At 40.5% G+C, this 12,092-nt stretch overlaps 3 protein-coding genes across 6 annotated transcripts; all 3 read left to right on the top strand.

Annotated features, from left to right (window-relative positions):
• The first annotated feature begins 1 nt into the window (after position 1).
• mettl21e (methyltransferase like 21e) lies at positions 2-4,047 on the top strand. 4 transcript variants are annotated; one of them, XM_046032074.1, is made up of 5 exons: positions 2-619; positions 1,505-1,662; positions 1,761-1,878; positions 2,016-2,113; positions 2,416-4,047. In XM_046032074.1, exons 1-5 carry the CDS (start codon positions 592-594, stop codon positions 2,740-2,742), a joined length of 729 nt encoding a protein of 242 aa, XP_045888030.1. In that variant the 5' UTR covers positions 2-591; the 3' UTR covers positions 2,743-4,047. The 4 variants fall into 4 exon arrangements, with proteins under 4 accessions (XP_045888030.1, XP_045888029.1, XP_045888032.1 ...); XM_046032073.1 differs by having other exon boundaries at positions 1,502-1,662; XM_046032076.1 differs by having other exon boundaries at positions 2-1,373.
• Positions 4,048-6,669: 2,622 nt separating this feature from the next.
• LOC123959298 (protein-lysine methyltransferase METTL21C-like) lies at positions 6,670-8,451 on the top strand. Its single transcript, XM_046033254.1, has 4 exons — positions 6,670-6,766; positions 6,889-7,034; positions 7,239-7,356; positions 7,664-8,451. The coding sequence occupies exons 1-4, from the start codon at positions 6,670-6,672 to the stop codon at positions 8,449-8,451; spliced, it is 1,149 nt and encodes a 382-aa protein (XP_045889210.1).
• A 1,357-nt stretch (positions 8,452-9,808) lies between these two features.
• LOC123959297 (protein-lysine methyltransferase METTL21C-like) lies at positions 9,809-11,681 on the top strand. The gene is made up of 3 exons (XM_046033252.1): positions 9,809-9,934; positions 10,076-10,193; positions 11,296-11,681. The coding sequence occupies exons 1-3, from the start codon at positions 9,809-9,811 to the stop codon at positions 11,679-11,681; spliced, it is 630 nt and encodes a 209-aa protein (XP_045889208.1).
• The last annotated feature ends 411 nt before the right edge of the window (positions 11,682-12,092 follow it).

The raw sequence follows: 12,092 nt of genomic DNA, 5'->3' as shown, positions 1-12,092 counted from the left end.
GACTGGTGCAAGTCCTCAGCTCCAAACATCCCTTAAATTTCTTTCAGGCTGTATTTAAGTCGCCATCTGCTTCTACACATACTCCCCCTCCTCGTCCTACAGCCTCGAACACACACAAACTGAGAGGCTTTTGCACATGTGAATTCATTTTTTATTTTTTGGTGGTGTTGAATTAATACCTAAAGTTTCTATCACTTGCATCAAGTTATATTTTAACGCGTTAGTCAAATTGAGGAGACATTACTCCTTCTCTTCACTCCTCAGCTCTAACCCAGTAATCGGCCAGGGCAGCTGTTGCTGTCTGTCCGCAATCCTGCCCACGCAGAGCTAGAAGTATGGGCTGGAGCTGAGGATCGCAGTAGGGCAGTTGGACAAGCAGTTGGAGAAACACTGTATTTGTGTGTAACTTAAAACCACAGAAGGCCACAGTTAAAAGCCTGTTAGAGATCTGGATCCAGATTGATCCAAATCCAAAGGACTTCATCTGGGACCACAAACTAACAACGGCAGTTGGATGCCATAGATGATCTGTTTTGGGCATTCTTACCCTCGTGCTTGGACTCCTTCAGATATCCTCAACAGTTCAAGGCCATGGACGACTCCACCACCAAAGAAGAAGGTGAGAATGTGGAGTAATTCACCACACGACAAACCAAAGATTTTTCTTTGTAATTTCTGTGACGGTAATTAGTGCTGGCAGTATGGCAGTCTTTTTTTTTTACAAATTGTTATGTAGGCATAGTTAGATTGAAATCCCCAGAAAACAGAATGAATCTAATGTAAGAGTTTGTAAGATACTTTAATTGAAATGTCTAATCTGTTTATGACAAACATATTTATACCCAAACAAAAGATATAAATTGAGCTCCTGAGCAACTACTGAATCTTTGCATTCCCCTGACCTTTTCTCTAAACCACTGTACATAACTGAAGTTATGTGTCAGGTGCTCTGAGTAACCTTTAGCACTGACACATAGCTGGAGTCCAACAAACCGGCATGAAGTTAGAAACAAACAAAGCAGGATCAGAAGGGCATTATGATTCGTTTATAGAGCAGAGAATCAAATGTTGCATGTAATGGGATATGAAAGAGAAATAACATGATTGCTCATCTGCTTGATTTAAGGCTAGAATATTTCCATGCCACTTTTAGGTGATGTGGTTATGTGATTAGTTTCTTACTTGGTGGCATTAGCCATTATATTAGTATACCATTCAGATTTAAGATAGCAGTGTAAACCTATTTACAGCAGAAAGTTTGAGGAAAAGCACAAGTGTAACTAATAACATTAATTTCAGCTCCATGGTATTTAAGTGTACCAGTAAATGATGCCAGTGAGACACATTAAACAACATTGGTACTTCTGGGTATTGTAAGTGCATTTTCCTCTCTCACTAACACTATACAGTATGACACTTTGTAAACTTTGGTTTTAGTAAAGCTCTATATAAACATGTTGTTTTTAAAATACAATACCTGTTTCTGCTGCGGATGCTAAAGCAGGTGCCGCTGTGGATGCGGAGCTAGCCAAAGCCATAATGGCTCGGTGTTTCCACCCTTCTCTCATTGGCCCCGAGCCCTGGGAGGGATACGTCTTTTCTGATGTGGAAATCCGTATCAAAGAATCCACAGACGTCTATGGAGCTGTACTCTGGCCCTCGGTATGCCCACACATGGACATTATCACAATATTTAGCGGCTGTACATCCTCTTTATTTTGAGCCATGTCCGTGAACTATACATTAGTATCCCCCAACAGGCAATGGTGTTGTGTCATTTCTTGGAGACCAACCGAGACAAACACAACCTGACAGACAAAAATGTGATTGAACTGGGTGCTGGAACTGGGCTCGTCACCATCGTATCCAGCCTGTTAGGTACAGAAACAAAACATACTAGTGATTAGTTCTGGTAGTTTGAACTTGTTCAGACTTCATCTTTGATTTTTTGTCTCTCTCTGTTGCTGTTGTTTATCTCATTCCCTTCAACACTGAGCTGTGCTGTCACTCTTCAGGTGCTAAGGTGACCTCCACTGACCTACCAGATGTGTTGGGGAACCTCCAGTATAATGTTATGCGCAACACCAAGGGCCGATGCAAATACATCCCTTTGGTATGTTTCAATATAGATTTCATACTGTCGGTTTGATAACCTATAAAAAAATATTCCGATTTATTCAAAACTCCAACCTATTGACAAAACAACCATGAGAAATATATGTTGCATTGTGTTTTTCATGTGGTGTCTTGGTGTATGTTTGGGTTATGCACCAAATGTCCACTCTACTGTCATTCCCTTGATGATATAACACCCTAAGAGTATGCAAAAGTAGAAGTTTCCTTTTAAAAAATTAATTGATAGAATATATAGGTTTAATACTGTATAATTCAACCCCATATAATCTCTGTTTAAAGGTCACAGAGCTTGTCTGGGGAAAGGAGGTGGAGCAGCGTTTCCCACGTGCCACACATTGTTTCGACTACGTCCTGGCAGCTGACGTGGTGTACGCCCATCCTTACCTGGAGGAGCTTATGGACACCTTTGACCACCTGTGCCAGGAAAACACACAGATCCTGTGGGCCATGCGATTTCGTCTGGACCCAGAGAACAGCTTTGTTGATCGCTTTCGGCAGCGCTTTCACCTGGAGGAGTTGTATGACCTCCCCAGTCTGAGTATCAAACTGTACCGAGCCTGGAGGAAGGACAAGGGCACCAATGACCAAGGAGAGGCTGCTGCCTGAACAGACAGAGAACACACAATGCATTTTCATTGTGTGAGCTTCTCTGTGATTGACAAACTAGGCCAAATTTGTATATTGTTTTGCTGAATGGTCTGTTTTTCATGGATCTCATGTACAAATGTCTTAATGTCTCTTATACATGAGACTTTATGATGTTAATAGTTTAAAATGCCAGTCACAACATCAAGTTGTGATCCATGTTTTTACTGTTAATGTTATTATTTACAGTATTTACTGGTGTCTACTAGAAACATTTCAATATAATGCAATACCATTTATTGCAGGACAGTTGCTTTGCATTTCATATAGGTGAACTTAAATAAACATTCATTTTTTTTTCATATGGGCATTTAGTAATTGGACATTTTGGATTCTTCATAAAGCCAAGAACCACCTATGGAGACTGTGGTTGTCATTCATCAGCAGCACGCTGTCACACTTGAGACTGATTTGGCAGACTATGTTGTTTTGGTCCAGTCAGCTCACAGCACTGACGATCTGGGCCAACATAGCTCTGGACTTTTCAAGTGGCTTTCTGATGACCTTGTTTTATTTAGGAGGTCTGTTGCTGTGTGACTTCACATGGACAAACTGATCAGGTTTTGTCACTGTTGAAATCGCCAGACTGGAGAAGCATATGACTATTTTTTGTATTTTAATAACATTTGAATAGATTGCCTGTAATGTGGCAAATGTCACAGCTGGTTCTCTTAATATGAATCCTCTGGGGACCATGAATGCCTTGAGTCTGAACCTGATCAGGTTGAAAAGCCTGGAAAGCGAAGACTGAGATGTCCTGGAATGTGCAGAGGATGAACTGCAACATCTCTGTTTTGCAATCATCCATTCATGCAATAATTTTGTTTTGTGATGTAAACGCGGCTATAATGCATATTAGATACACCTACAGTGAATTCCCACCTAAATCTGCCGCTCCCCTTGACTTTACAGAGCTTTGTCGCAAGTTTCAGCTCATTGTTTAGCTGTTCGGCCAACAAATGAACTGTTTTGGTTTACTCTCACCGCTCTCATAGTGTCTTTTTCAGCTGGAAAGCTCTAAAAACCCTCATACATTACTTGCTTTGTACTAAATTGCATTCAGACACAATAAGCAACTAGCTGGTGAACATAGTGGAGCATTTAGCAGCTAAAGAGACTGGTATTTCCTCAGGAGTTGGTGGAGACCAAAAACAGAGCTAAAAGAGAGTAGTCAGAAACACGACTCCTAATGTATAATACTTTTGCTCTGTAACTGTTGGATGTGTAAATAATAAGAATTTCTCTATAAACGTTATGCATATAGTAACTTCCCAACATCAAAATAAAACTGACAGTTTTTATTAAACAATTAAATGAATCGCATTTTATAGTTGGGAAAGTAACATTATATAAAAGCATAACAATGTTATTGTTAAATTTAAAAAATGCATGATGTGCCATGCATGAAAACCCCATAAATGCTAATGGTATGAGGTCTTCTCTTTTCATAATATCATACATGCCTACAGTACAGCTGGAAATCAATATTCATGATCAAGTTCACCTCTGTATGAACATAATCACACTGCACATTTAAAAATCAGCGTTGAAAACATCTTCCATTAGCCAAACCAGCAATTAGCAAATCCAACAAATTCAATAAATAGATAGCTTCTTTGTAACATACATGAAATGTGTTTTTTATGTTTACGCCTAGATTAGACTTTCTTGATTCATATTTCACCAGCAAAACACTTTGAGGTCAAAATAAAGACTACATCCATATTGGGCAGTGTGTGTTGCTTCAGTAACATGAACACCAACGTGTCACACACAAATTTGCAAGTTTTTGGAAACTCACCAGATGGAAAGATCAAGTTAGAGCCACCTGCTTTTAAATGTGACCTATAAAATCTGATATCTAACTTATGATTCCAAATCCCCCGTCATTCCTTGTCTTTTTGCCCGTGAGATGGGTGTGTGTTTTTTGGCTGCAGAAACACAGTTGGTGAAGAGCTGGATTGAAGAGGAGCAGAGAGGTTAGCAGAGAGGTTATCTAAGCTGGTGGTGGTGAAGCGCCGCGCATTATTGTCAAGACAAACAAATACTCAACAGCTGAAAACTGTCTGCGGCCATGTAAAGATGTCAATTGATAACAATCAACCTTTCACTGGGAGACAGATGCTGCCTGTCATCAAGCTTAAAAACATCTTTTATCCAAGGCACCACATCAACAACACAGTTGGGCAATGACCTCAACACTGTGCACTCCCGATTAATGTGTCAGCCCATCAAGAGGCGCTGGATGGATTTCAAGTTTTGGGATGTGAGTGGATTTAGATTGCCGATACCTGAAACTGGGGAGGCGATACTTCATGGTCTACGGCTGGTCAAATGCAACTGAGGGAGGTCTAACTGAGGTTTATATTACAGGAGCCCCCTTCTTTTCTGAGGGGGGTTGATAACATGGGGATTGCATAGCAGTCTGATCCTGTTGCCTTCCGTCTCTGGTGAGGCAATTGAGGCCATTGCAGGAAAAGCAAACAAGTAAGCACAACAACATGGACACGTTCCAGACTACATCATGCATCATTTTTTACATAGACTTTGGCGTAATAAGACCTCCTTTCATCTTCAGTCATCTTTGTCTGATAAAAGTATTGCAGAGGAAGCGACACCAACTTTAGTGTTAGAGGTTTCAAATGTTTTGGTGACAACGCACACATTCAAGGGCTCTGTAAAGATGCTTCCAACCCAAACACAAATCACCTATTGGCCTTGTTTTCAGAGGGCTTATCCCCTTATGGCTATTTGTAGACTACTAAATAAAACTAATGTAGTGTAATGTGCAATATCTGGACGGGTTTGAACCCAAGGTCCAAATCATAAAATGTTATTAACCATTGCAGCTTGAAATCATTCAGTAGAGTTAGTCCAAAACCCAGTTTTTACAGGTTTCAGTATTTCTTCACATTATGTGTGTTCATATTATATCCAGTATGAGGTTACAGACTGTAGAGCTTCTAGATAGCACCAGTATAGAAGTCCATAAGCGACACTAGTATCACAGATCCGTGGCAGTTGGTAGCATGACATTCCTGTAGTTCGTTTTCTCCTTTTGGCTCTCTCACTAAGTCATCTTCGTCTGTGTGTTTGTATCTACGTGCGCTCTGCTCCTATATCTTGCTTGTGGTTTTTTTCTCCCGAGCATGGCTCTAAAAATACCCTCATGCCCTTGTGATGATGATGGGTGTGTTCAGCAGGATGCTGAGTCTCTATAACCTTGCACTCAGAGGTCTCCAGATGCAGTCAGATTGCTCCTGAGATCTTTCACTGAAGAATAAAGCAGCAGCAGGCAGGCCAAAGTTCACAGGTAGGGTTTTCATTATAGTACTTGTAGAGATAACCTTTTTTAAACAATAATTTGGATAATATGTTAGGGTTTGGAAAAGTGTCTCCTATGTAAAATAATCTTTATCATAATAATCTTATTAAAGGAAAATTAAAAGTGAGTTTATTGTGCTCTGTTTATGGACAAATATGTCACACTGGAGGGTTGTATTCTCCCAGACTTGTTTGGCATTATTTGAATGGCTAGACTGTAGGACTGCAGTCAGAGTTAAAAGAAAATAAATAATTATATAAACACAACAAAATTATGGTGAGAAAGGATAAGATAATAGTAGCATATAAGTAAGCTAAATATTAAAAACAATCAGATTAGAAAATCTTGTATGCAATGTATATTGACACACTGAAGGATAACTAAGTTAAGAGAAAAAAAGCCTATCAAAAACCATAAAAGGAAGATTAAGAAAGAAACAGAACGTTATTACACTAACTAAAGTTAAATTGAGGCTCAATAACTGATTATATCCGTCTGTCCATCAGTACACAGGATTTTATATGGATACTTCATCCACACACGTTGTGGAGGAAACCAATTATATGAGAAGCGGAGAGGAAGACAAGGAGGAAGATGAAGGGGGAGATGAGGAAGATGGGGAGGCTGATGGGGATGAAGAAGATAAAAAGGAGGAAAAAGGCAAGAGTTACTATGCAACACAAAGCAGGAAGTAAAATTTCAAAATTCACGTTAAGGAGAGATGGGTTTTATGTTCATTAAAAACCAAAGAGATCTGAGCATCTGACTTTTGTATCATACAGTTGAATTAGCCGTCCAGAAGCAACAAAGCTCACCCTGGGCTCCGTGGTTCTTCTGTAGAGCGACTAAAGAGGTGCACTATTATGTCGGGCAGGAGATCGTGATCACGGAAGGTCTTGACTCCTATGCAGGCATGATATGGCCGGGGGTGAGCAGCACCTTTTTTGAGATTTGCTGTCTTATTTGCCACAAAATGACTTGCAGTACCTTGTGCACCATTACACTTGCCATTTTACATCTAATTTTTACTGCTCTGGCCCATGTTTAACCTGCTCCAGTGAAGCTTCAAGAGCCCCAAATTCTGAAACACTTGTGCCTCTCTGTAACTCAAAGTCATCTTGATTGCCCTCAGGCTCTGGCTCTCTGTCACTACCTGGACACTCATCGTGAACAGTTGAGTCTTGTGGACAAGGCAGTCCTGGAGATTGGGGCAGGAACTGGCCTCGTATCTATTGTAGCAGCGTTCCTTGGTAAGAGAGTTCAACTTCATTTGCCATTTGCACAGGAAAAGAAAGAAGGGTTGGGAAAGGTAGGGCAGTAAATTAAAAAGTACCAAAAATGAAATGGCTGTGGTGTGCACAGGTGTGCTTAAGTGAGCACATGTACTGGACAGGACTGGACTGGGAAAAAGATGGACCATAATGGCTGTGCTAGTGTAAGAATTTTGTGTATCAGTGTATCAATAGGTCAGCATGTGTAAGAGAAACCATGAACCTGGAAGGATATTTTTCTGAAAAAGATTTGAAATTTTTTAACGATTTTCCTTACTTTCCTCAGGTGGCTGGGTGACAGCCACAGATCTTCCAGTGGTCCTGAACAACCTGAGGGTCAACCTGTCCAGGAACACCAGGGGCCTCTGCAGACACACACCCCAGGTGGCAGCTCTCACCTGGGGCTACGACCTGGAGAGCACCTACCCTACATCTGTATACCGCTACGATTACGTGATGGCAGCCGATGTGGTCTACCATCACGACTTCCTGGAAGAGCTCCTGTTCACCATGAAGCATTTCTGCAAACCAGGAACGACTTTGATCTGGGCCAACAAGGTCCGGTTTGAGTCTGATCTGACATTCATGGAGAACTTTAAAAAGGCTTTTCACACAAACCTGCTGCTTGAAGATGGAGAGATGAAGATCTTCATGGCAACATGTAGAGAAGAAGAAGGAGAAGGTGATGTGGGGCTGGAAGATCTGCTGAGAGAGGAGGAGGAAGGAAAGACGGAGGAGGCCGAGGCTGAGGATGAGGATGGGGATGTAGATGAGGATGATGATGATAATGACGATGACGGTGAGAAGAGCAAAGAAACGCTTGTGGAGGAACAATTTGTCGATGAAGGAAAGATTAAAGGAAACAAAAATGATAACGATGTAACAGGGGAACCTCACATGTCAGAGCCTGAAAGAGGGGATGATAAGGAAGAAACAAACAAGCATGAGTCTGATGAAGAGATGGAGGAGGTAATGGTCCTCAAAGATGACGACTGTAAAGAGGATGAGAAGGATAAACCAGATGATTCAAGTAGTAGCACCACACCCAGTAAAGCAGAGGTTACAGGTGAGTAATCTACGGGATCTAAGAAAAGACACGTTAGTGTATAAACACATGTATCAAAAGTATTATAGGAGTTAGACATCAAAGTCATATTTTCTTCAGTTTAAAGAATCAGTTCAGAGAGGTTTTTTATTTGCTCAAGTTTTGAGCCACCTCAACCTTATAGGCACCATTTCTTCAGTGCAAAGTAAATCTAACGAAAACTGTGGCTTTAATAGAGTAACAAAGAAACTGATTCAGGATAGAGATAGTGATCTACTACTGAATTTGTAGCCATGCTAATGATGTGGCTCTATTGCATAGCAGTCTGTTGATCCTCCACTTTGGTCCACACTGTGACTCTAAACAGTGTATGATCTCAACAACATGACAGTGTGTGTTTTTTGTTAATGTGCCCCTCTGGATGAATTGTAATCACGTTGGTAAAAACTTTTTATGTAGCCTCATCATCAGGTATTTTTTGCTTTGAGCAACACTTATTAATCTGCACATGCAAAACTGATGACATTCCCATCTACCTCAGCTATTGTGGCCATGTTCCCATGATGTCGTTAGCAATTAGCTCAAAGCAACACTGTGACTAAGTCTCACTGAGCTGTTAGCATGACTGTAGACTAGTTAGTCTTGTTTTAAATATAATCAGCACTGTGAGCACCACAAACAAAATCCCACTCATCCAAACAGACAAAAAGACCGATATCACAAACCTTGCGCAAATAAAACCCAAACTATCTAGACACCAAGAAAGTCACCACAGCAATTGAGAAAATACATTTAGATGAACCAACCTTTTAGTATGCTTTAGTATGTGTTTTTTGTTCGCTTATGGTATAAAAATCCACAAATACAGAGTATAAGACAATACAGAGTCTGTTTCTCTTTGGTTTTTAATTCTGTCCGTCTCAACAACGAGCCCCGTCTTGTGGTTTGGCAGCTTACACTTAATTTAAAAAACAGCGTTGGGACTTTAATGTATCTGGCAAGATTCGTGGCAAGAATAAAATCTGAGATGTGAGACCAAAAACCAAAAGGTGGTGAGGCCAAAACTATTATCAACTGTCCTCAGTGAAACCAGGGGGCTGATGCACTCGTCTACTGGTGTTGAGAGTCTGAACTTATATGGAGGAGAAGCAAGGACTAATTTTTTGTCATTGCAGTGATGTTATTTGGTACTAATAAAAAATAGTGTAATGTCTTGTGTCTGTCAGTGTGCACTGATGTGCGTCTTTGTATTGGATCTATCATCTTTTCTTTTTAATGTTAATGTTGTGTCAGTATGTATTTTACAATGTCTTTATTGTTTTACCTCTGTTTAATGTTTCGACCCATCCTCTCTTCACAGGACAGGCATACATCAATCAACCAGCTATGCCGCAGGGCAGAACACCAGGCTGCATTAGCATGAGCATTGGTAAAGATATATACCACTACGTAGGGCAGGATATTGTCATTCATGAGTCCATAGACTCCTATGGAGCAGTGATGTGGCCAGGAGTGAGTTCCTCTGACAACATTAAATAAATACAACATTGCCGATTATAGACATTTTGCATAAAGAAACAGAAAATGTTGATTCTAGCTAGTATTTTCAGTTCCACACCAGTAGTAAGAGGCCTGTGTCTGTTTGTCCTGCAGGCGGTGGCTCTGTGCTCCTTTCTGGACAACAACAGGGAGATGGTGAACCTGCAGGAAAAGGAGGTGCTGGAGCTGGGAGCAGGAACAGGACTGGTAACCATTGTGGCCAGTCTGCTGGGTGAGCGGTCTTCAATTCAATTCAGACAACATATAAATAAGCGCCCGACACAAACATCACGATCAGTCAAACAGGGAAAGAGTTTGGAATAAGTCCCCATGACATGATACACAGACTCTGACACAAAACACAAAGAACATTACAGTAACTCAGGACAGAAACTAGTGGTCAGGGATGGCCAGAACCTAACATAGTTGCCAGCAGGATTGGGAAAGTACTGGCTGCACACGGTCAACAACAGCCAATGTGATGACAAACCTGACCTGTCTTCCAAGGTATTCCCAACACCAACTTATAAAACTGCAGTAAGCAAGGTACCTGTGCTTTAACAGGTGTAAAGTCAATAAAACATAAAAACAAATACATGATAAAAGCAAGAAAACACTTAAGAGACTAAAATACATGTAAAGTTAAAGTAAATATAAAATATACATAAAATAGAATAAAAACCTGTAATGTCTGAATGCCTGCCTGCCTGTCTGAAAGAGAGAGAACACACCATCATTACAGAAAGTAATCACTGTATGGCTGCATTTTCTGTATTACATACATTATCCTCGTAAGAGGTCCATAGTCTGCTCGATAGATATTGTTGATATTAGGTAGGGGGTATGCAATAAAGCATTTTCATTCTACTCCTGGATGATCAGTCATGCATGTCGGAGAGTCTGGCACTTCATTCTTCTAAAAAAATTGAAAATTCAGTCAAGAAGAAACAAAGACCTTTCTATGTTTGTTTAACTAGGGTAATAATTATACAGATACCATATTTCATTTAATAACAAATACTTTTTTGGTAAAATTATCAGGCTTCCAGGAAGTTGGCCAATCAGAAAAAAATGAGTTTTTAGGGAGGGGGGCCTTACAGAGACAGGAGCTAAAACTACTTAAGGGTTGCATAAAAGGCCGGTGTAAGATAAATAAGGTTTATTAAAAATATTATATAGTATACTATATTAAATAAAAATAACTTATTAACGTAGATAAAATATAGAGCTGGAAGGGAGCATAATTGGTCCGCCTTAACAAGAGTCACCAGTGTGGTCTTTTTACTGTTCTCGTGGCTATGATCATGACAGATGTCCTGTTTCTGCATTCTCAGGAGCTTCAGTTACAGCTACAGACTTACCCGAGGTGTTGGGTAACCTCCGGGCCAATGTGACAAGGAACACCAGGGGGAGATGCAGGCACACGCCCCAGGTGGGAACTCTCACCTGGGGCTACGACCTGGAGAGCACCTACCCTGCATCTGTGCATCACTACGATTACGTGCTTGCAGCCGATGTGGTCTACCATCACGACTTCCTGGAAGAGCTCCTGTTCACCATGAAGCATTTCTGCAAACCAGGAACAACTGTGATCTGGGCCAACAAGGTCCGGTTTGAGTCTGATCTGACATTCACGGAGAACTTTAAAAAGGCTTTTCACACAAACCTGCTGCTTGAAGATGAAGCGATGAAGATCTTCATGGCAACAAGTAGAGAGTGAGCGGCAGAAAAGATATGAATGGGTTACTCAATGGCCCTACTGGGTACAGGCCCCGGGCCCCCCTAAGTCAGAGCCTCTGCTTAAAGTGACTGTTGGGAATTAATGTTACTCTTTGGGAAGTCAAGATTATTCATCCCTACCATCACTTGTTTTTGCTCCTAATCCCAATCCAAGTCATTTAAGTTATTTAGAGTATGTGCCAGTAGGATATCATATTTCTTTTTGTTTTTTGTTCAAATTTAATACAGCAGTGCAGTACATTTTTCAGCTACAGTAAGGCTAAAATTAGTTAAGCAATTTAAATGTTTGACAGTAGAATAGCTCAGCTTTAAGAAAAGTCAAATGTTTTCTTTGATGAGGCAGTTTTAAAAATGTTTTTACTTTACTTATATCTAATATCAGTAGAAAAGA

The sequence above is a fragment of the Micropterus dolomieu genome, linkage group LG20, assembly GCF_021292245.1.
Source record: "Micropterus dolomieu isolate WLL.071019.BEF.003 ecotype Adirondacks linkage group LG20, ASM2129224v1, whole genome shotgun sequence".
In the NCBI taxonomy this organism is placed as follows: Eukaryota; Metazoa; Chordata; class Actinopteri; order Centrarchiformes; family Centrarchidae; genus Micropterus; species Micropterus dolomieu.
The sequence above is the reverse complement of the archived record's forward strand: the minus strand, read 5'-3'. Positions and strand labels throughout refer to the sequence as shown.